The sequence below is a fragment of the Serinus canaria genome, chromosome 5, assembly GCF_022539315.1.
Source record: "Serinus canaria isolate serCan28SL12 chromosome 5, serCan2020, whole genome shotgun sequence".
In the NCBI taxonomy this organism is placed as follows: Eukaryota; Metazoa; Chordata; class Aves; order Passeriformes; family Fringillidae; genus Serinus; species Serinus canaria.
In genome coordinates, this window is record NC_066319.1 from 17480927 (window position 1) to 17505025 (window position 24099).

At 45.4% G+C, this 24099-nt stretch overlaps 2 protein-coding genes across 5 annotated transcripts in view; one reads left to right on the top strand and one right to left on the bottom strand.

Moving 5' to 3' along the window:
* TSPAN4 (tetraspanin 4) overlaps positions 1-20208 on the bottom strand; it is a 417843-nt gene extending 397635 nt beyond the window's left edge. For 2 of the 3 annotated variants that reach the window (XM_050975744.1, XM_050975742.1), the window contains exon 1: positions 20106-20208. The gene's annotated coding sequence lies outside the window, so the exon portion shown is untranslated. Of the gene's footprint in view, positions 1-951; positions 1071-20105 lie in introns of all 3 variants that reach the window. The other variant, XM_050975743.1, reaches the window with a different exon arrangement.
* Positions 20209-20386: 178 nt separating this feature from the next.
* Positions 20387-23388, top strand: POLR2L (RNA polymerase II, I and III subunit L). Of its 2 annotated transcripts, none has more exons than XM_050975710.1 (3): positions 20387-20519; positions 20744-20851; positions 22931-23388. In XM_050975710.1, the coding sequence occupies exons 2-3, from the start codon at positions 20757-20759 to the stop codon at positions 23037-23039; spliced, it is 204 nt and encodes a 67-aa protein (XP_050831667.1). In that variant the 5' UTR covers positions 20387-20519; positions 20744-20756; the 3' UTR covers positions 23040-23388. The 2 variants fall into 2 exon arrangements, with proteins under 2 accessions (XP_050831667.1, XP_050831668.1); XM_050975711.1 differs by having other exon boundaries at positions 20418-20492.
* The last annotated feature ends 711 nt before the right edge of the window (positions 23389-24099 follow it).

The following is a 24099-nucleotide window of genomic DNA, read 5'->3' on the forward strand; positions in this document are numbered from 1 at the left end:
AAAAAGGCTTTAAGGCAAATGCTAGTGCATTCTGAGTGCACTCTGACTAGACAAAAACAATGAACATTAATATGCTTTCCTACCCAAAGCTTAAGATTAGTAGTCCATACCATACTATATAATACATGGGGAGCAGGTTTGTGCTCACACATATAGCATTGGGTGTTATTAACTGAAAATCAGGTTCTTATTTCCATGTTTAAAGGCCACATTTTCAAGAGCCCTTGCTGTTTACAGGACAATGTACTTTGTAGCATGCAGAATGTTCCTAAATTGCACATTTGAATAAGAACATCTGTCGTTTAAAGCCTAGAAGTCTCAGTGTGGTGGGTTGATACCAGGTGCCTACCAAAGTTACCCTATCACTTTCCTCCTCAACAGGACTCAGGGAGAAGAAAATAAGATTTTAAAATATTATGGGTAATAAAGGCAGCTTAATAAAGAAAAAACAAAGGCTGTGCATGGAAGCAAAGGAAAATAAAAGTTATTTCCCTCCTTCACACCAGCAGGAAGTATTCAGCCATTCCCAGGAAGCAAGGCTTCAGTATGTATAGAGATTTCTCCAGAAGACAATTGTCATAGTATCAAATGCCAGGCTGCTTCTCCTTTCTCTTAGCTTTTATTGCTGAGCAGACATCACATGGCCTGGAATATCCCTTTGGCCAGTTTGGGACAGCTGGTTCTGGCTGGTCCATCCTGGAGCCAGCTGGCATTGGCCCTGTCAGACACGGGGGAACCTTCTGGCAGCACCTCACAGAAGTTACCCCTGTAGCTTCCCACCAGTAGCCAAACCTTGCCACAAAAACTCAGTACATTCAAAAAAGCAAGTGGTTGGTTTTATGCAGATATTTTCAGAAGAGGAAAATAAGAATAACTGAAAAGCCTCACCTAATAAGTATAGTTCTGTTTACCCAGAAGTCAAACATCTCCTATTTCTGTACACAAACATACCTTTGAGAGGCAGTGGGAAATCCCAATTGCAGGTGTAATGAAGGAGCTTCTATTCCTTATGACTTGTGCCAGCTGCTCCAAATACGCTGATCCAGTGCCTTGAGGAATAGTCAGTAAACCTACATAGATTAAGAAATGAGTTGGTACTTGACAAAATAAATGTTTGCAGGCCAAAAGGGCAAGAAAAATCCTTGGTCTTCCTCATCCTACTCTTTTCTGCTTTTCCCTGGCATAAGGAAAATAGAAGCCAGCTGCATTAATGGCCGCTCTGTATGGGAATTCAATACTGAAACACATATTTTAAAAACAGTCAAATCTGCAGCCTGAAGCAATTTTGGAAACCTAAGTAAGACACTTGTAAGCCTACCTCCTCCAGACTTTGTGTCAATCCACAAGCATCAGGAAGAGAATCCCAGCTTCTACTAGGAACCTCGGGTCTTAAAGATTTCCATTTACTTGCACACCCAAGTTGTAAAATTCCCTAGCTGAAATTGCCACAACATAATAGTTATTTCCAGAGAGCAGCAGCTAAAATATATAACATATGAGAAAATAAAAACCAGCAGGCCAGCAAAGACTGCCACACAAGACTATGTGCCTATAAGAACATGGGAAGTTGGATTAAGCACGCAGGAGACATGGATTCCATTCCCAGCTCCAAGTATGCTAGAGACAGACCTTGCCAATCTACTTCCATTCAGAGGCCATGTTCCCCAGACCAAGAGCTTTCTTCCCTTGTGCAGTGCCTCAATGCTTATGGGGTCTCTGATAACCAACAGAGAAAACACTATTTCCCTCCTTTCCATGCCTGCAGCAGGAATAGGCTGACAAAACTGCAAGCCACCAGTAACCATAAATAAGAAAAAATACATAATGGAGGCAAATTATATTTGCAAGAAAACATTGAAGGGAAAGGAAGAAAACAGCACTCTTTCATCAGCGAAGACGTCACTTAGTCATGATCTGGAGTGTTCACACCTGCTCCGCTCTGTCACAAACTCCCACGGCTCCGAAACGCGCCGCAGCAGCAGCAGCAGCAGCAGCGCCCCGACACCTCTCCTGCTGCCAAGCCTAAGCAGCGTAACGGGAGCGTTTTGTCATTCAAGTTCCCACTTAGTTAATCGCTATGACACCTTCAAATCTCTGCAGGGTACTTCACACAGAATGTCTGCGCCAAGCAAAGCAGCCCCACCAGCCCAGCGCAAGCTCCTGAGCTGCTGCCCATGTGGGCAGTCCTGCTCCCAGGAGCACTGGGCTTGGCATCCTGTCTCACCTGTGTGCTTGGCCCTACTAACAACCCTGTTCTGGTTGGTTCTGCTCCCCATCATTCTTTTTTTGATCTGTGATATCACAAAGGCCTCACTTCAGAAAAATTCTTTGGCACATGCTGCTTTGCCTTGGCAAAGGCAGACCCATGCAAGACAGATCTCGGAGCCAAGGAAAGGGACTAACAAGGACTAAGGAGAAAACTCTCCATGGACCTTTTAGGTACAAGGTATCTAGAACAAATACACTCTGAAAGCCCTTTGAAGTGTGGCTCTCAGTGCCTTCACTTGAAAACCTTTGGAAATGTACCTCTGAACGCTTAGCTGAACAGGGATTTGTCAGTACTTTGCTGAATAGAGATCCAGACTACAGGATCATAAATGATAAAGGATATTTACTTTCTGTTCTTTGAAAAGTTCTGCCCAGTTCCCCTTTTTTCACCGCCTCAGCAACAGCAATTTATCCATGTTACATCCATGTGGACCTGTTCCATTCAGCTCCTTCTCCATTATGGTGTGTCTGGCAAATGATACAAGGAATGTTTTGGTTTTATGATAAACATTCTCTCTCATTACATGCCAATTTCAACTACTTAAACAAAAAAGTTTATACAGCACCTTCCAAAAGCAAATTGGTCCTTTCTTTGAAACACACTGATAAGAGGAAAATACAGCAACATGACCCTTCACTCCCAAATACAGCTGCACATACCGACATGGATTGGTGCCAATAAAACACAAGCTTCTGCCTCCATGGAAGTGAAATAACTCCTACAGACTGAAAACGGAGGAGGAATAAACAGAAACCAATATTTATCTGCATGAGATCTGTAATTCTTATTTGTGCCTGCACGTGGTTGAGCATTGAGAGTTTCCAAGGCAAGACCAGGGGCAGATTTATAAACATATTTTTTTAATTGCAGTACAATTATTGGATTTATGAGTTTCAACCCTGTTTCAGAAGTTCTGGGTAACCCATCCTATTTGGTCAGACATCCTCTTTTGACTCCACTGTATGGAAACTACAGCACTGTCTTGATTCCCAGCTCCTGGTCTTCTGCCACAGACTGTGAACCACTATCCTATAATCCCAATGATCCGGGCAAGCACAGAACCACCGCTCTCACATATCCAGAAGTGGGATGTTTATCCAAGCCAAACACTATGGCTGTCTCTACACAGCAGCTTATAACCAAGCTGGTCATGAATCTTTGGCAACTAAGTGCTTATTCTATGGACAGAGTTCTAGTTCATGTTGTTGCAAGGCTAAACCCTGTCCACAAGCAGCTGACCAGAATTATTTTATGTCTGCACACTTAGGACTTTCAGCTCCCATACAACTGTAAAGCATGCTGCTCTGAATGCTATAGCAATTATTACCAGCAGCTTATGTGCAGTGTGCTTCTTCTATCCACTGCAGTACTTGAGTGTTGCAATCAAACCTATTCAGAAAAAAATATTACTCCTATTTTTCAGTCTTGGACACAACATACCCACCTTTGCTTATCTTACTTCAATGAGTGCTCAAAATCTATAAAATCAGTTAAACCCAGGTCCAGCACTCATTCTGTCAGACATCCCGCAGCAAAGCACTGAGTAATATCCTGACCACCCCCAAAACTTATCAATACCCACCTCAGGCAGGCTCAAATCCCAGCCTGAGACCAACAAAATCCTATCTCACCATTTATGCATAGAGCACCTAAGTAATTGCTGGAACCAAACAATGCATCCCCCTTCTGGGGAATTTATCTATTTAATGGCAAAGCACCATTCAGCATAACCAGGTACCAACTCAAAGCCAAGCCAGCAGGAAAGAGCTCCAGGTACAGGTCAGCTGTTCCAGCAACGAAAGCTGCAACGTGGATATCATCGCCTGCAAACCATAGAGATGTCAACCCTGGATGGCTCTAAGATTGAAAAAGGAGAAGAACTACCCTACAGCAACAGACTAATGTCTAATATTTTGGATTTTTTTTCTGCACTAAGTCTACGAAAGAATTAATTCAATTATTTTTCTGTACTGCTGATTAACCATCCAAACACAAAATGTTGGCTATTACAAAGCTGTGTTCTTCCCTTGTCTTTCAAAAGATATTAGCTACAGTCCAGATACTTATGTATATAAGTTCTGCCAGGCATGTTTAATGAAAGCTTTACCTTCTATCACTGCATTCTTAGAGAATAGTCTGTCTTTTACCTTTCAGCACCATAATGAAAAACTAACTTGTTCCATGGAATTGAAGAAAGTACTGTGGCTAGCAGAGCTCTATTGAGAGACAGATTATCTATCTACTTGGGTGTGCATGCAAGAGTAAACCTGTCACAACTAAGGGGAAAAGGGAAAGGTAGCAAAGCTGCTGTGCTAACATTCTCCTCTTCTAGACATCCACACAGCCCAGTGCAGTAAGAGGTATGGTTTTCAGAAACAGCAACAGAGCAAAATCAGGCTGGAGAATTTGCTGGCCTCTGAACAGGAGCTACTGGCAATCCAGGGTGCTGCCTTACCACAGCCTGCACCCCGTTCCACGGTCAGGAGTGGGGAAGACACATTCTGGGTGGACAGCCTAGAAAGGAACACGATGCCCTTCAAAACAAGAACAAAAACTGCAGCCACAAACGAAATCAAGTGTAACCAGTGCCAGCTTTCCAAGGACTAGATGCTGCCTGGAGCTGTGCATGGCCCAGAGACACCCAGTGGTTGACGGGTACATCACAAGCAGATGTAATGAGTGAATGAGTGGAAAGGTTAAGGAAAGCATCCCCTCAGTTCATTTCTTTAGTACAACCTTGGGCTGATACAATGCTTCTCTGCTCATCTCCAGTCCTCAGACTGGGAGTAGGAATAGATAAGAAGGTCTAGGAGAGAGGCCTGATTCTGAATAAGTAACAAACAGCGAGAAACGGCAGGGAAAAGAGGAACTGGCAAGGTTTCACACTATGCATTGTCTTTCAGCTGTAGATGTTACCAATATCCTCTGGCCTTTCCTAAGGAAGTTCCTGTAGTCAAGACTCTGCCTTATTTGAGGTCTCTGGCTGAGTTTGGGTAATCATTACCTGCAGTCTGAGATAGAGGCAAATGCTATGCCACACTGAGGCTCAAATGTCAACTAAATGCTGCTTGTTGAGCTGCTAACATTGCCAGCAGCAGCTATGCTTCCTGACTTAAAGGAGATTTAACGGCCCAACAACTCATCAAGGTATACATGCAAAACAAAAGGCATCTCCCTTCATATCACTAGCAGCATAGGACCAGACTCTGGACTAGAAAAAAAAAGATAAATAGATCCAGCTTGAAACTAGATTTTAGCAGCTCTACAGAAGCATAAGCAGAGTTTTCTTTAATCCAAGTAGCACCAGAGCTGCAGAAAGTGACATGCACTATGGGCCTCCCATGCACAGCTCTCCAACAGCAGGTTTGATTCTACCCAGCCCAGCTTTAGGCACTCATTAAATACCCAAGTTTAGCAGATCACCACAGTCAACTTTTTCTAACGGAAATGGACAAGGATGGACATCTCTTACCACCGAGATGGAAATCATCATCTAGACATTAGCATCTCTGCACCTTGTATTTCAGACCCATCAACTAAGTGGCAGGTACTAGGAACAGCTGAACTACACATGGTCAACTAGACAGGATTAATAGTATGTTCTCTTACTTAGCCTGCACTGTTGTAGCAATGCTCAATTTGGATAAAAGTAAATGTACTCCCCAGACACAGAAATCTATATTTTAAGCTGCTTTGTGACTCCTTCTGGAAAACAGCAGGATAAACTTTGTCTACAGCCCATACCACATGCACAAGGATAAATGTAACCTTCACCCAAATGCCAATTTCCAGCAAAGACAGCTTTTTTTTTTTTTAAGAATTGAATTGCAATTTTTCTAAGAAAAGAGTGCTTTTTGGAAATAGCAACAATATCATAGGAAGGAAAAGTAACAGGTCAAAGGCATGAATGGGTGACCTTACTGTGATCATTCTACGTAAGAGACTTCAGAACAGTTCCATTCCCTGGCAGAAAGCTCAGAAATGCAGCACTAGTAACCCAGAAACACTGCAGTGACTCACTCCTGTTCAATCAACTCAGATGCTCAGGGGAAACAACAAAGGCATCAACCAGGACAAGGACCAGCCAAGCAGATGCAGTATGGCAGCCCAACCTGGACTCAAGCCATAGCTCCTTACACTGAATTGCTGGCATCTCACTTTCTGCCTCGCTCCTCGCATCTCATTAAATTAACCCTCTTTTAGCAGAGGTTTGACCTACTCATGAACATGACTGATAACCATAGGTGTTCTCAGAACACAAACTGATCGTGGCATAACAGTGACAAAGAAAACAGCACAGGGAGATTTTATGTTCCAACATTCCTGGCCCTAAACACACAGAGAAGTGGTGAGGGAAATATCTCCAGCAATGCAGGAAAACTTAGACAGAGCAGCTGTATAAACCTGAGAAAATGGGGGCAGGCAAGGCTGATCGCTGAGAACAGAATGACTAGCATGAAATGAGAGCACAAACTGAGAACAGAATGACTAGCATGAAATGAGAGCACAAACAAGCCCAGAAGGCTTGAGGTCCTCTTGCAAGCAGAAGGCAGCTAGCCCCTTAAATCACACTAGGTATCTCTGCTCCTGTGCTCTGCTATTGAATTGACAAAAATAAAATAAGAACAAATAGGCAGGGGACAGAACTAGGACAGCTGCAGCCCCCTTCTTTCAGTTGCTCCCAGCTCCAGCTTTCAGTACTTGCCTCTCCTCAGCCCTGCCCATGACCCTCCCCATCAGCTACCCCTAATATAACTCAGATTTGAGGCACTTGTTCCACAACACTGTGTAGAGAGACACTGACACTCACACACTCGACTTCATCAGTGACACACATAGGCAACAAAAAAACTAAGAGAGAAGGCTTCTTCTTCTCCCTTCCTCCTCCTGTGTCGTTAAAGCATCATTGTTTTCTCTGTGAAGTTTTTAAAGAGAAAAAAGAAATGAAATTAAATGGGAGGGGTGTAAAAAGTGTCTGAATACCAAATGTGCAGTGCCTCTTCTCTTCCATGAGCTGCAAAAGTAAACAGCACCTTCTCTGGCAGGAGCAACAGGCCTGTCTTACATCATCAGGGATGGAGGGAAAGGAAAGGGTCAGGAAAAACACACACTGCCCACTGTTCAGAGAAGAGCTCCTTTCAGCAGCCATGAGTAAGAAGACTGCAGAAGTGACAGCTTTGCTACCTCCCTGCCCAGCTGGCTCTCTGACCTGCCTAGAAGCAGTGTCCAAAACCACAGGAAAGGCAGGATTTGTTTCCAACACTGCTGGCTGGTGGCATTATACACAGGATGACAGAACGCTGCTTTCCTCACAAGTCATGATGGGGCAATTTATTTTCATTGGCAAGAGCAGAGAAGGAGAGCCAGCCTGATCCGCCCTACAGCAGCAGGACACTGTGAGAGGCAATTTTACACATACACCTCATACAGTCATAACACACTCATACACCTCATACGGTCATTGCACACACCCTGTCTTGGAACGAAACTGTTCAACGGAGACCGCTGCCTTCAGAAGATGAACCAAGCATCCACAGTCAGAATTTTCAGCCTTCCATACTCACAATTCATGTGCTGTTACATCAACTTAAAAGCCTGGTTTGACTCCCTTCATGGCTATCATCTACCCATTCTCGTACATTTCCACAGCTGTCTGCCCTAAAAAGTCACAGGAGGATTTTCCCACCCTGCTGACATAATTTCCTCCTTGTTACACACCCTGTCCAATCCACACCACTTGGACAAGCTGCAGGCTGTGTGCTGGGTAGAACCTAACAGATTCATCCCAATCCATCAACTCTTGCTGACAAATCAAGGCTAGACTAGTGAGCAACAACTTTCTGTGCATCTGTGGCAATTCACACTGTTCAAATCTAGAACCACCAACAGTCACACCCTGCTCTCATCACCTGCACACAGGCATGCACTTGCACTCATAGGTACAAAACATCCACCGGGCTTTTTGCAACCTCTATGACTTCTTCGCTTCCCAGTCCCTCAAATTTGTTGCATCCACTCTGACCCTTAAGTCTTAACACCCAGGCAGCTTGGCATACTGGATTTCAGAAAACCTTTCTCCACAATACTTCCAGCTTTCAGTGAGTCCCTTACACACCAGCTCTTCCAAACTGTGGCTCAGAAACAGGCCCTGTTTGCCACACCATCCATGCAGCTCACCAAATGCTTAGCTTCATCCGTGGTAGAACTATCATATGTAAATCCTCACAAAACAAAACAAGATGACCCATGAAAAGGGGGGGAGGGGGGGAAGAGGGTGGGGGAAAAAAAGAGGGGGGAAAGGGGGAAATGGGGACACCAAGCAAACAACTTAAACGACTGCTAAAACCATCAGTATATCAGCTGCAATAGCAATAGCAGCACTTTGGAGAGGATTTTTCTGGGGCTTTTTATTATTACTATTATCTTATCTGCAGAAGACAAGCCAAGAAAACAGAGAAATAGATGGAACCAAGCCCTGTATCTGAGCAAGCTCTCTAGAAGCAAATAGACACACGTTTCAGGGCTGGCAGAACACTGTGCTGAAATTAAGTGGCGTGGGCTGTGACGGAAACACAATTTTTCAGATCTGGTAATGCATGCCAGTGAATAAAACTTCCATAGGCTGTACAGCAGCACCTAAATATTTGTCCTACTGCTGTTCATCCATAGCTGGAACACATTCAGAGACTACAAAGACAAAGCCAAACCAAAGCTCAGACTGACTTTTCTACCTCCAATTTGCATTGCACTTTTCCCTCCAGGGATCTTTCATGGCTTGGTTTGGATTCCATCCCAGTTCAGTCCCAAACAGAGAGATGTATCAAACAATTTCAACACACTGACACATTTCATTTTGAATTTAAGTATTTGAAATTACTTTGAAAGCACTTTCATGACATTTCAATACTCTACTGGATAACTTTTTAATCCACCCATTTCTCATCCCATGGGTAGAGTGTAGGGCAGAGGGTCTAAACTAAAACCAGAAAACTGCACCAGGACAGAATGCAAGCTCTTTGGGTGGAATACTGTTTGCCCGTGGGAAATTAAAACTTCATTACTAGCTATTCAAGATTTGATTGTACCGAATACTGTCCACCATGAGCAGGACACAGCCATGAGTCAGCAGCAAAAGGAGACTCCATGCGGCAAATAAGGTAGTTCTGACTTTCACCCCTTTCACCACAGAGGCATATAAGGGGACAACTAACTGCCAAGTGCCTTGAGAATGTGGAACAAATATGAAGGACCAGAGCAACTTTGCAATTTAATCAAAAGCCTTCCGAAAGAACAAACTAATGTATTTACAGAGTGCCCCCTGGCAGGAAGGAATGATGAATCTGACTCCATGTTCTCAGAAGGCAAATTTATTATTTTATGATACTATATTAAATTAAAGAATACTATACTAAACTACACTAAAGAATACAGAAAGGATACTTACAGAAGGCTAAAAAGACACTACTGAAAACTCGTGACTCTTTCCAGAGTCCTGACACAGCTTGGCAGTGGTTGGCCAACAAGTCAAAACAATTCACAGCAAAACCCAATGAAACAACCACCTGTTGGTACACAATCTCCAAACACATTCCAAAGCAGCAAAACACAGGAGAAGCAAATCAGATAATTATTGTTTTCCTTTTTCTCCGAGGCTTCTCAGCTTCCCAGGAGAAAAATCCTGGGCAAAAGGATTTTTCCAGAAAATATGAATGCCGCAACAAATTATATACCTACAAAGAAATACTATCAGGAGGGGTCATCAAAACCATTTTCCTCACTGTAACAGACAACTTGGACAGCAGTAAAGGACAGCTGGCTCACCCACAGCAGCACTTCCCTTAAAATTGACTCCCCATTCATGGTCAGTGGGGCTTCCACTGCCAAAAGCCACAGAGTGCAAAAGAAGTGTAACTTTGGATGAATCCTTGCTAGGACTGAAACCTGCAGAGGTGAATTGGGTGCACAGAGAAAAAACTCTAGCAAGGAAAAGAAAAAAGCTAGAAAACAATGCTTAATAAACTGTAAATACTTCCTCACATAAAATCTTGTGTTCTTACACAGGCTAAAACAATGGCCCAGAAGTGGTTCTCCTTTCATAATACAGTACAAAAGAACCTGAAACCAATATTGTCTAGCAATGGCTCATCATGTGTCCCATGAATTAAGGCCCTGGCAGTAACCCAGCAGCCACAAGGCTTATGACAGCTTTCTCAGGAACTTATGAGAATTTGATTTCTTTCCAATAAGGCCCTTAGGCTCCCAGAGGAATCCTCAAACAGCTTTTCAAGCCCTAGGAGTCAGGCCAGTGACAGCAAAAAGAGGATACCCAAAAGGCACTGCAATGACAATCCCACAGCAGAGCATGAATGCAGGCAAACAATAAAACTGATGCTAAACAGATCCAAAATAAATTGGCCCCAACTATAATTTGAACTGTAGGGCACTGCCAAAATGAAATGGTCATTTACTGACAGAGAAAGCAAAGAAACATAAAACCTCAATAGAACAGTAAGAGATCACAGACAAATTTTAGAAAGCCTAACTGCATCTAGATAAAGAAAGCTTCTCTTCTACTTCTGAGCATAACTCTCTGTGTCCTCACCTCTAGCAGGGGACCAGGATGTTCTGGGCAGTTCTCGCTTTCTTCTATAAAGGCATTCTATTATCCATTCTCCAAGTAAGAAATTCTCTTGTGTGTGACAAAGAAGTCCTAGTCATCCCAGAATCCCTTTCCTCCAGATGTCCTGATTCCCTGACAAAGGCAGAATGCCAAACAACAGCAGCAGTGCAAGTAGAGCCGCTGCAGCACAGCTCCAGCCCACCACCACCACGACTGAAGTTAAGAATGCTGGAAATAGGGCACCATGCTGGCACTTCTCTACAGCAGCAATAGCTCTTCTGTGCTCCAAAGAGTTTTCTGCAATCCATAAAGTGGCTGCACATGTGCTGGGGGAAAAGCCAGTCTTTACCCACACAGCATTTTGTTTTGCAGAATAGAAGAAAAAATATATTTGTTCAGCAAGTATTTTAAGAAGAAGAATCATTTCTGCTTTAAACTGACCCCACACACTGAGGATGTTACTCAACAGAGAAGCAGTAAAACACCTGTCCTTTGCAGAAATGCAAATACATCCAAACACATCTCTGGTCCCACTGCAGACAGGTGGCATCTTTTGTGTACCCTGCCCATGGCTAGGATTCACCCACATTGCAGATAAACCGCTGCACAACTCAGTTATTACAGAGCTAAACAGAATTTATACACACATTCATCTTCCAAGGCTTCTCAATTCCAACAGAAAAAGATATCTTTCACAGGATACAGGCACTTTCTTAATAGTAAGCTTTTTAGCTTCTCTACTGCGAATGGCAAATGTGATAAATGAAGAAAAGAAGCAAAGCACCTTGACAAGGTCATACAGGGGGCTTTCAGGAAAAAGCTGTGGCTAGGGGGACATCCCAGGGTAAAGAACCCATGTCCATCCTCTCAGTGTGTCACTCATCAGGCCAGGTGGGTGAAATACATTTCACAAGGGTGAAATATGAAAAGATATCTTTGTTTATGCCTATTTTGAAGAGAGCAAACTTAAGGAATCAAAATAATTTGGGGGCACCCAAAATACTCAGCATATCCTAAAGAAGAATGGGGAAAATGCTCTACAAAGAGCAGAGACATACACAGTAAAGTACCCTTTTAGATCAGGCTGGATTTTTAGGTTTGAAGGCAAGCTGCAAACAAAACTGCAACCTTGATCTCACAGTTCTTTTTATTTAGGCCAAAAATTAATGCAAAACCTCAACCAAACGCAGCAGTCCCTGGGCACAGCTCAAGCAGCCTATTGTTCCAGGAGGACTTATCCATCACCAGAGACAACCCCCTCTGATCAGGTCGCATGATTGAAGGCTGTGCTTTATTATTCCCTCTCACCAAGACCAAGCAAAGCTGCAGCAGCGGTATCAGATCAGACAGAGGAGCTGCTGCCCTTCAGAGCAGGCTCCTGAGTAAGAGCTCCCTGATGTGCACACGGGTGGGACTTTGCTGCGCATGGCGGGAACGCCGGAGTAACCACGCCACCAGTGCCATGACTGACTGAATTTAAAGAGGCAACACAACCCAAACCCAGGAAACTCAGAAGTCAAGTTGGTCTCGTATTCTGAATTTATTAGAACTTCAAGACTATTTAGCCCAGTAACAGTGCAGTATTCCCAAACACTATACAAATGCTAAAGAGTGCTGGGTAGGGGCAAGAGATGATGGAAAACTCATTGAAAGCAAGCCCCCCATGGCTCCAGCTCCCTCCCAGCTCCCCCACGCTGTGTTCCACCACTGTGCAGCCCTCAGGGCTTCTCTGCAGCAAGCTGGAGACCCTCCCTCAGTCCTGGGGCTACCACTCCCCACAGCTTCCCAACGCTCTGCTACACCAGCACCACTGTGTTATGATTAGAATGCTAGAACTAGCTCTTGAATAAAAAAGAAATTCACCTGCAAGCAAAACAACTTCAAAATCCATATTCATAAAAAGTGTTTGAGGAATGTAGAGGCCTCTCTCTTTTAGCCATTGAAACGCAACAGTCCTTGGTCTTTCATATAAAACATGCCGCAATTTCTTTCTTTCCCGCAGCGCAGTCACTGTGCATGTGTCTACCACTGTATTACCTCAATATTTTTGCTCAAAAAAGCACTTCCCTAACAAAAAGGAATTCACTAGTACAAAGCAAACTGTATTACTTCTGCAAAATTTCATTTGAGAAGCCACAGCTAAAGTGCAGGACCCCTACAGTTCCCAGTTCTGCAGTGTGATAGCTTCAGCATCCCTTGTGAGATGAAGCATGTCACCTTAATGCATGCTTAAGGTGAGAGAACGACCAAGCTGATGGGCTTCATCACCCTAAGGACACAGAAAGTGACATACTTAATCTGATGAGAGGCACTAAAGCAGCACCTCTTAATATTTTATGAAACATTTGGCTGTTTTTAATTTTAAAAACAGCAGCTCAATAAACAAAGCAATGGAAGATTCCCTGTGGATGGCACTATGATAGGTGCACAGAAGCCACTCTGCTGAGTGATAACATCATACCCAATGCATCAAGTCTGTCCTCCTCCCCACATCCATGCTGGAAGGCCTGTACACTGGGAGATCTCAGGCTCTGCACACCGCCAGGGACTTTTCCAGAAATAGTTCTCTTTCACCAGAATACAGTGCATACCTGAGGCAGCTTTAGAAATGGTTTAAGACATCCAGCTTTCATCTAGCACCTTAATCTGGACACACAACAGGCTGACATGCCCAAGCTGAAGTTGCTTTAATCAGAAAAAATACATTTTCTTCTCCATTTGCCCAGTTCTGAAATAAGATTACAGACACAGACTCACATGAAACAAAATGCAAGCATCCCACTTCATTACTTCTGCACACTTGCTTTCTGTTTATCTGCTTCCTTAAGCAGTCACTACTGGCCACTGTCAAGAGATAAAGTACTCAGCAAGATGCATCTTTTCTCCTACTTACAGCAATCACTCTCTATTCCCACTCCCACGAAGGCTTGCAAGGTGCAAGACTGGCCAGAAAACAAATGGAAGAAAAAGTCTGAGCACCAAGTCTGATTACAGACATAAGCACGCCCCAAAGGACAGCATTCAGCAGAGCCTGCTCTTTAATCCTGTGCTCCAAATACATCCATCACCACTTATGAGAACCTCAGAGATAAGACTGAAAACTAAGTTAGAACATCTTCCCCCCTGCTCCTTTTCATCGGAATTCAGAAATTCATACATGCCATGGTAAAGTACTACAAGAGGGATGGCTCCCTACAGTGTCTTTAGAGATAAACCCTGATGAGAGGGGGCCTGTGTACAGACCCAGAGAAAGGGTTCCCAGCCAAAGGCATGAAGCACATCAGAGGTAAAAGCACATCCATGAGCTCAGTGGGAATATGCAGTCCTCTCTCCATGGAAGAACACCACCTTGGACCTTTTCCCTTCAAGCACTAATAATTGACACGTCCTGCCCTCACCTCAACTACACAATCCATTCTTCACTCCGGGAAAAAAAAAGGTTCTGCAGAAATTAAAAGCACTATCCCAAGAAAGGGGATTTTTTTGTCATCTGAGGACACTTACATGGAAGAGTAGAGCTGATGGGCAGTCTTGTGATGTTTCTGATTAAAATGCTGCCTCAGGATATTACTCTCCCCCTCCAACATGAAACAGTCAATTAGGCTGTGATATATTCATGTAATAAATACTTTTTCTTATAAAATTTGTCAATCCAAGACTGGCAATACTTTTCCCTTGAAGTCACCTTACTAAGAAGAAACATGACAGATAAATCCAGTCTTAAACTAGTTAAATACTGGCATCTGAGGAAGCAGAAAAGTAGGGAATAGACAGTTCTATTTTTCAATACCATCAGAGTGCTTTAAAAAAAGAAATAATAATTAAAAAAAAAACAAGGACGGGACAGGAGGGCTTCATTTCCATGAAGAGCCATCTTACCCTTTCATTATTAATTTTATATACACATGCATATATAAACACACTCAAGTACACTCACCTTTCACCTACAGCAGGTGAAATTTTCATAAAACCTCTACAGGTACAAGAGCATATTAAACTGAACAGCACAAAAATCTGATGGCCTCCAACACAATGGTGTCAGATGACCATCCTGATGACTCTCAGACCACTCTCTTACACCACATTAAAAAAAGTTATTATTGAAACAAGAACTGTCTTTGTGGAGCATCCACCCCTAGCTAGAACACCACCTCAGCTCTCACTTGTAAGCACAGCCAGGATCATGGATGGTCCAGCTAAGCTTTTCCACAGCCATGTCCTGCCTGCAAGGGCCCAGAGGAACAGCTCTTGAACACAAGAGACAGGGATGGCTCCACAAAGCTTAGAAAGTTACAGAATTCTACCACTGCTCACCATCTCCCAGTCTGTCAGCAGGAGCAGTCTCTAAACATGCCACAAAGATCCTCAAAGATCTCTTTCTGAATACCTGGATGCCAAGAGGCCCAAGCAGAGAGCACCATCCAAGCATCCTAACTCCTGTTCAGTGAAGCAGAACAAAATCTCTGCCCCAAAAAAATTACATAAATAACAACATCTCTGCCCCCTTCTCAAGTAATAGGCAGCAATCTTTATACCTAACCCTAGAACATCATTAATCGCTTTATGGGAAAACATTTGCATTTTTGGATGCATCTACAGGACTTCCTCATATACTCTATTTAGCAGAGACATCTGTTACTCAATATATATATATTTCATCTAAATCCCACCCTCTGAATGCTTTCCATCAGTTGTCACTAATGAAGCTTTGTGTGCAAAACCAAGCGCATTCTGCCCCCATTAGGAAGCCAATTACAGCAGGAAAAACAAGCAATTAACAAGGTGCAAAATAAACATCTTGCCACCTGCCTTTTAATAGCAACCCCACTTCAAACAAGTCACAGTCTCAGCACAGCTTACAGAATTGGCAACTGATATTATATATGTATTTATGCAGCAGCTGTTCTTCATTGCAACAAATATTACAGGCTTACTAGATAAGGTCAGCATATTTAAAAAAACATATAGCAAGTATTAAAACCTGCTTTGAGGCCCTGAATGATGCTTTTAATGAAATCAGCAGCATCAGGCTTGTATGGTATTACAGCAGAGCTGCAGTCACATCCCCAGCTTAGAGAGATTTCTCCTCATTTCTCCTTGCTTAGCAGCTTCAGTATTTGTTTCGCTAAATCCAGGGGCCTGAGCAGCTCTTAAACTGTGTGGGGCAACCAACCACACAAAGCTCTACAGAGCAGACAAGTCTTTCCTGCTTCCATCACCCCTCTCTCCTTGGCCTTCTCCACCTCCCCACCATCACATCCACTACACCAAATTGCACTGTGGAGCTGGGGGAAGAAAGTCACTTGCTAAAAAATACTTTAAAAAAAAAAATCAAGGGGAAAACAAATCTGTATTCCATCTCACTCTTTGCTCCTTAAGCCTTCATGCTTTAGAGGGGAAAGGAGGACTTCCAAAGATACCCTAGCTAGCTCCAGAGGGAGCCACTTTCCTTCACCTTTTGTGGAACAGGATGAATGACACACTTCTGAGTAGTTAACCAGGACTAGAGAAAGCCCAGGAGTATGTCCGCAGGATTTAGCAAACTTCGAGTGGAAAATGTGCCTGAAAAACTCACAGCCAAGCTTCATCCTGCATGTTTGTTTTTGTATCTTTCCCTCTTGCTCTGACCCTCTACTGCTATGTAAATTATTTATATACATTAAACTTTCCATGTCACATTTCAGTTCCTGACTAATGTCCTATTTAACCGCTCATTTCACAATTCATGTGAGTTCCTTCCTCTTAGGATTCTTCCCTCTCTGGCCTCGTTGGGAACTGAGGAGTAAAACACTGAGTATGGTACTTTTGCCATTGCACACAGGATTCTGAGTGTTCGTTGGAGATGGAGAGAAAATTGTTAACATTCTTTCTCTAAATGACCACAGGGAGCAACAGGGAAGAGAGCTTTTAACTCCAAGCAGGGCCAACAGGGCTACCCACAGCTTTATAGAAGTCTGCACCATGATCAATAGCACTAAAACAATCCTTCACGGAAAAGTTGTCGTAAAAAGTCCTATATTTAAATACAATTCACTACCTTTGAATACCACTGGCAAGTCAGATCTTAAAAGACCCACATCTTCAGTTCTGGCCATTATCTACATTTACACAGAATAAGCAAAGTCAGAAGAAGGGGAACAACCACAGGAAAATGGTGAAAGATCAAAATTTTCCAGACTCGTGAGAGTGCACACCTAAACCAGACCTACTGCAGCCAACAAAGTAAAAAATGCCTTTTAGCTACCAGTTTCTCATGCTACCAGTGCAAGTGCAGAGATCTCACAAGTCTTTCCTCCAGCCGTAATTACAGAGACAAGGTCATGGGCTGCAGGAGGTCATATGGCCACTCTAGCTACAGAAGTATTTTAGGAGTACTTCAGTCAGCCAGGTCACTTAACTGGCTTCATTTCTGTTTGTTTTTTAAACAAGCAGCAATTTTTTCCCTTGCATTTTGTGGATGGGAGAACAGGAAGCAGGGTCTACTCCTTAATCACCAGCCTAGGATTTCAGTACACATCACTAACAATTCCATGGAGCAGCAATGCCTAGCTGCATGTTACAGATGCACCCAAAAATGCCAAGGAGGAGCCTCATCCCAACAGTGACAGTGGGTCAGAACACTGTCAGCTTTCAGAAGTTGTTCAGATCACAGGAAGAAGGCGGGTGTATTATCTGCACTGCCTCACAACAAATCCACGTGACAAAAGCTGCTCAAGCCGCTCCAGCTGCACATCAAGAAAGCAGCCCACAGTTCTCAAGCTTTCTTCAACTCGATTAATTCTAGGGCAGTCTCTTCTGCTTAATGCTGATGAGGGCTCCAGTGGGTTTTCTGACCAGCAGGCTGCCTGAAGGCCCAAAGAATCAGCAGTTTGAGGACTGCAGCTTATTGGAGGTGGCAAGAGACCAGAAATGTGGCAAGAACTTATTACTGTGAGAAAGAGTTGCACAGTTCTAAGAGCTGGGACTTCAATTCTTGCAATTCTTCTTCAAAGGATGCTTAAAGAGACCCAGTTCTTGAATTCTTTCCGCCCTCTTCAAAAGAATGGCTGAAGAGATCAAATTTCACTAAACACTAACAGCTGAGTGCCATCAGTACCCAGCTCACCTGAACAAGAGCGGAAGGCTGGCAATGCCACAAATGGCTCAAGCTGCAGTCCTCCTAATCAGCGTGAGCTAACAGCCCATAAAACACTGACTAATTCCCAAATAGTCACATGTGTGCACATTCCCCCACAGCTCTTCTAAACAGACTTCTGCAGTTTGGCAAATGGTCAGATTAAGCAGAGGATATATGAAGTTAAGCAGAGAATGTTTTTGGTATGTAGCAGCCTCTCCAGGTCATAGTTCATAAAAATCTTTACAATTTCTAGGATCAAAGCAGCTACAGCCATGAAAGACCATTAGGTCCATCACTCAGCCAAGGCAGGTTACCCAAAAAAGACATGACCAAGTTAAAGTAATGGTGTGTGAACAAGCCGAGTACATTTTGCTTTAAAAAAAAGACGCTAAGCAAAGTCAGATATGTGAACTAGGTCCAAAAGTTAGAGTTCAGTTTTGTTTTTAAGAAACAAGCGAGCCCGTTTCTACAAGGCAGCTAAAAAATGCTAACCCATATCTAATGATGTGGCTTAGCTATGAAGCCCAGCTCCAGCCCCTCTTTCTCACTCTCAATTGCAAATTTCCATCTCCAAACACAAATGCCTTTTACCACACAGTTCAGTAAGAAAATTACTTTGGAGCCCTGGTACTGAAAATGCATCAAAGCACAATCTTCAAATTCTCAACTCCCCACCCCCTCCAGCTCCCAAAAAAAGAAAGAAATCTAAGGATAAAAAGGAAAGACAGGGTTTTGCTCCCACTGGCTACAATAACAATAATGATCATAATCTAGAGATCGCAGGAGGTTCATCTACCCTCCATGCCAAGTCAATTCGCTCCATTCACAACTGTGCATAATTATTCCTGGGACTGCAAAAATTACTGTCTTTTCACTAGCAATAGAATTGTAAAAATGCTTTCAACCTCAAGCCCTTATTTATTAAAACAAAACTATTTGCTCTTTTACGGTTCATGTTAGGTCTGGCATTTCTGTGCAGAGGGTCAATAATCCAGTCGTTCAAAAAATAGTCACGAAAGACGTATTAACATAAGCTGTGCATTAAGACACAATTATTTATATGACTGACATTAATGGCTCTGCGCTGTGCACCGTATCAACTCACAGATACTTTAGCAGGAAAATAGCAATACTTGGGGAGAATTTCTGCTCTCCCAAGGACAATTAGCATAACGCTAACGCTGAAACGAGAGAGCAATAAGGACTGACAGACGAATGCTTCATCCCAGAGTCTCCAGAACAGCGGTGTCCGTCCCCAAAGTTTGTACCCATCACAGCGCGCTTCCCTTTCGCTAAGCCCGTGCCTAATGCTTCCCCAATCCTTAGATTAATGAAATACGAGTCAAGCAGTTTCAAGATGCATTATCCTCGGCCACCAGCGCTCCCCGGCGCGGGTGCCCAGCGGGACCGGCCGCGCTGCCCGCAGCCAGCCGCTGACTGTTCCCCGAGCCGGGGGAGCGGCCCCGGCCGCCGCCGAAGGGCTCCCCTCGGTGCGGGCACTGCCGCGACAGCAGGCGGTACCGGGGTGCAGCGCACACCTCCGGGAGCTCAGCCGCGCACAGGTCACAGCAGGGCGGAGCAGCACCGCGAGCTAACGGGACGGAGCCGCGTCCCAGCTGGCCCCGGAGTTTGGAAACTCTCGGCAAACCCGCAGCCACCGCAGCGCCCGCAGTTTGGCCGGGGCTCGAGGGTGAGTGCCACCGGAGAGACCTCGCCTGTCCGGGCTGTACGGAGCCGCGGAACAGCCCCGCAGCGCCGGGAGCGGGCTGTGTGCCGGGCTGTGCCGCCGCCTCCCGCCCGAGGGAGCCGCCGAACCGCGGGCACACGGCACCGAGCGACGCCGCGATGCCGCGCTGACAGGGTCGCGACACGGCGACAGCGGCGAGTCCCACCGCCCCCCGTTCCACTGCCCCGGGGGAGCGAAGGACACACCGCGCCCGGCGCCCCTGCCCGCGGCGCGGCGGAGCGCGGGGCTGCCGCGGGGCGCCCCGGCTCATCCCTCAGCCTTGCCCACCGGGATGCCCACCCCTCACCCCTCCGCCGGACCGGGCGGGCGGCTGCCGCGCCGCAGCCACCAGTTGCTCTTGCCGCTGCGGTACCTCAGCCAGGACGGGATGAGAAGTCCGCCCGCTGCCAAAGCCCTCTTGCAATGCAACAAGTGCCCGCCCGGGCGCGGCGGGAGGAGGCGGCGCGGGGGCGGTCGCGGTGCCGCCGCTCAGCGCTCGGGGCGCCCCGGCTGCCACTCACCGCGCCGCGCGCCCAGCGCCGCCGTGAGCCCGCCCCCCCCGCGCGCTCACACGCCCGCGCGCTCTCTTGGGCCGCCGGGGACGCCGTACCGCGGGCCGCTACCATCATGTATACAGGGGGGGAGTAGGGCAGCTCAACTCGCTCGCCCGCCGTGTCGGGCCGGCCGGCGGAGGCGCGGTTTCCCCCGGCCGGGCGCGGTGGTGGCGGCCAGCGGCCGTCGGCAGCGGAGGAGCCGCGCGGTGGGAGCCGCTCGCGGGGCCGCGGAGGTGCCGGGCGGGGAGCGGGGGCCGAGGGCGGGATCAGGATCGGGATCGGGATCGGGTCCGGCCGCTCGCCTCCAGGGAGCCCTCGGCACCGGGCTCCCGCAGCCCACAGCCGCCGCCAGACCGGTGCCTGCCGGCGCGGGGCAGCGCAGCCCTGAGCGCGCTGTGGCGGAGCGCGGTGTCCGGTCGCTTCGCCGGGGTTTGACGCGGTGTTTGTGTCCTTGCAGGCACAGCGCAGAAATGATCATCCCGGTCAGGTGCTTCACGTGCGGCAAAATCGTGGGGAACAAGTGGGAAGCCTACCTTGGCCTTCTGCAGGCGGAGTACACGGAAGGGTGGGTTTTATTTCTGTGTTCTTCGACTCACGCCTTGGGTGAGACACAGAGCGCCCAAGATCCCAGAGCTGTTGGGCTTGGGAGGGAGCTCTGGAGATCTTCTCGTCCAACTTCCCTGTCAAGACAGGGCCAGAGGCACAGGTGCAGGGTCGTGGCGTCATGAAAGAGACGTAGAGAAGCTAAAAACCACGGGTCCATTCTGAGATCGTTTAACCAAAGGTTAGAAATTGCAATAGGCAACAAAGTAGTTATTTTCCCACTGAATCTTTGAGGGTAGCAGTGTGGAAGTTGCCAAGTCATGGCCCTTGTGCCCAAAACGTTCCCAAATATGTAACTCTGTGCACATTTGCTTGTTTCTTCCCTTCCCATATGCCCAGCTTTGACACCAACGTGATCAGTTTTTTAAAGGGAGAGAAGGAAAAACGTTACAACTTTAAGAAGTGTTTAGCGTTTTAATATTTTCCCTATCTTTATTATTTCTCTGCTTTTGTATAGGAGTTTTGTGTTGTCATTGACAATGCTCACTTGAAGACAGTTGTGGTCACTGGCCTGATTCTGTTCAAACTAATTGTTCAAACTAATGCAATTATGGTAAGAAGTAGAGTTTACTAATATCAAACAGCTAAAATCTTACAGTGCAGTACTGGAATCACTGTTAATAGTAGCTTAAGAAATGGATGGGCAAAATGGGAAGACTTGTCTAAAGAATCGGTAGGTGAAAAGGACATGCACACCTTTCTGTTTTTCCCTTAAAAGTGGTCTTTTTCCACAAGTCCTTGGAAGCAGGAGGAAAAGGCAAATACAGCTAAAGTTGTCTTAAAGCATATAGTGTGACTTTGGAAATTGTGATTAATGTTAGTATTTTGCATCTCTGATAACTGCATATAAGAGTTCAGAATTCTTCAGCTAGCTCTTAAAATTTACCTATCAACATACATCAGATGCTTTTGTTCTCAAGTGTTTTGGAAAATTGAGGCATCTTGTGGTGTTATTTATAAACATTCTTTAAAATGCCCCACAGTGTTCTTATAGTGGTCTAAAACAAGTTTTGCAGGTGCTGTTCTAGAACAAGCAGCCCTGCTGCACTATCTACAGTTGCAAGGACTGAGTGACATCACAGAAGCTGCTGGAAGTTGGCTCCTGCAGTTTGAAGCCAAACGACCTTTAACCATGGTCCTGCTTAGGCAGAGGCTTCCTTTCAGTCCTTTGTATTTTAGAAAAGTATCCATTGGCCTATTCCTACAGGAGAATTACAAGTTCCAGGAGATTAAATTTGTTTTGAGCAAACGCTTTATTGCACTGCATTATATCAGTATCATCATAAAAACCTGAGATCAGTCATGTCTCATGAGTGTCACATTCTGAAGGAGTATCAGACTGATTTATGGTGCAGAGGTTGCAGCTAATGATCGTGGTAGTACCGTGACCTTTAGGAGGTCTGATAGCCACGGCCATGGAAAACACCCGCAGTGGTTCAGGCTGGGATGACTCAACATCCTCTACCCAAATGTAAGACTCTGGAGCAGTCACTCCAAAGGAATTCAGTGGAAAGACTGTAAAACACTGATTTTTCTGACCACTCTGCACCTACTTACTTGTATGTATGTGGGGGGGCAGGTTGTATAACTAAGTGCCTTCTCCCATGGGAGCTGGGAAGGATTGTAGCTGTCCTCAGAATTAGCATCCCTGTGTGGGGGAGGTTGCGTTCCAAGTTATTTTAGTTTCTGTATATCTCACCTTTTTAGCAGATCTTAAATTGTCTTGTGAAATAGACAAGAATCATCCTCAGTTTACAGAAACATGTTAAAACAGTACCCTCTGAAAGCGGTGGCAGCTGGGGACCCTTCTCAGCAGCAGATCCTGTGCTCTGGCTGGCTGGAGAATGGGCAAATACACTCAACAGCACTAGGTGGAAAAGGGCATTAACAGCACATGCTGAATTTCTGTCTGTCTTGGAACTGCAAACAAATTTTCCCTCTATGACTGAGCTCAAAGTAATCAGTGTGTTGCTTAGGAAACGCTTACAAGAGGTTCTGACTCACTTCATCTGTTATGTTTTTAATTGTTGTTCGTTAATAGAGATGCCCTGGATGCCCTTGGCTTGAAGAGATACTGCTGCCGCAGAATGCTCCTCGCCCATGTGGATCTGATTGAGAAGCTTTTGAATTATGCACCCCTGGAGAAATGAGATGGAAAGAGCACTGTGCTGCAAGCCATGTGGAACGTATCTCTAATTTAAACTTGAAACTGGACTTCAGGCAGTAAAGGATGAAAGCCAACTGTAGTGCAACCATCAAGAGATGTTTATCTTCTGGATAAAATACTGCCCCAAGCCACTAACCTCTTTCAAGGAAACAAAGGAATGATGAAGTCCACTTAAACAAGATGTAGAGATTAAAAGTTTGGATGCTTCTTAAATCTGTGTTTGGAGTTGTGAACTTCTAGATGCTTCTGCCAGTAAAACCAAATGTTTGTCCATGTAGAAAAACTATTATATTTCATTAAAATGTTGTAATAAAGGAGGTTTTTCCCTTGTAGCCTTCCTACAGTTTCTGGATAAAGTGTATGCTTGGATCTTGCTGGTTACCTTAAGGTTGGAGGTAGTGCTGAGTACCCAGTTCAGTGTCTTACACTAGGCAGGCAGGAGTTAGAAACACAGGACTGAACTGTGGTTCCAGTGACATGGAAGGGGGTACATCTGTGAGGCATTGCTCACAAAGCTGCTGGAGCCCACAGAGAGCACTTCCCACCACAGTTAAAATCAACTTGTGTTCTCTGCCCTGATCCTTACCAAACACTGCGGCTGCTGTATCACAAAAACACTGATTCAGATGGTGCAGTGCCTTCATTTAAGCAAAACATGTCTGAGTGTCTCCACGGAGAGCACTGGATGTGAGAACTGAGGCGTGCTGGTGTGAACAGGATCAAAGTGCTGCTGCTGCCAAGCACCTGCACCCCTCTGTGGCTGGTACAAACGCTTCCACCACTCATCATGTCAGCGACTTCACGTTGTGCTTCGCGTGTGCCGCGGTGCTGCCCGGCCCAACAGAGGGGCTGCAATGGAGAGAGGGCAGCTGGAGCTGCAGGGCTGGAAAAGGGCACCTGCATCCAGACAGGCACTGACCCTGCCCCGGGGTCTCACCTTTCTCTTGCACAATCAGCTGGTGAGTTGGATCGTGTTTTCACTCTGTTTTCTGCCATGGAGAAGATGCATTGTTGTGCATGGCACACCCTGTGCATCGCACAGG

What these genes read in the sequence shown, in the direction of transcription:
- POLR2L (XM_050975710.1), top strand. Translation starts at nt 20,757, where the DNA reads ATGATCATCCCGGTCAGGTGCTTCACGTGCGGCAAAATCGTGGGGAAC. An exon ending in CAGGCGGAGTACACGGAAGG is followed by an intron (nt 20,852 to 22,930) that starts GTGGGTTTTATT and finishes GTTCGTTAATAG; the next exon opens with AGATGCCCTGGATGCCCTTG.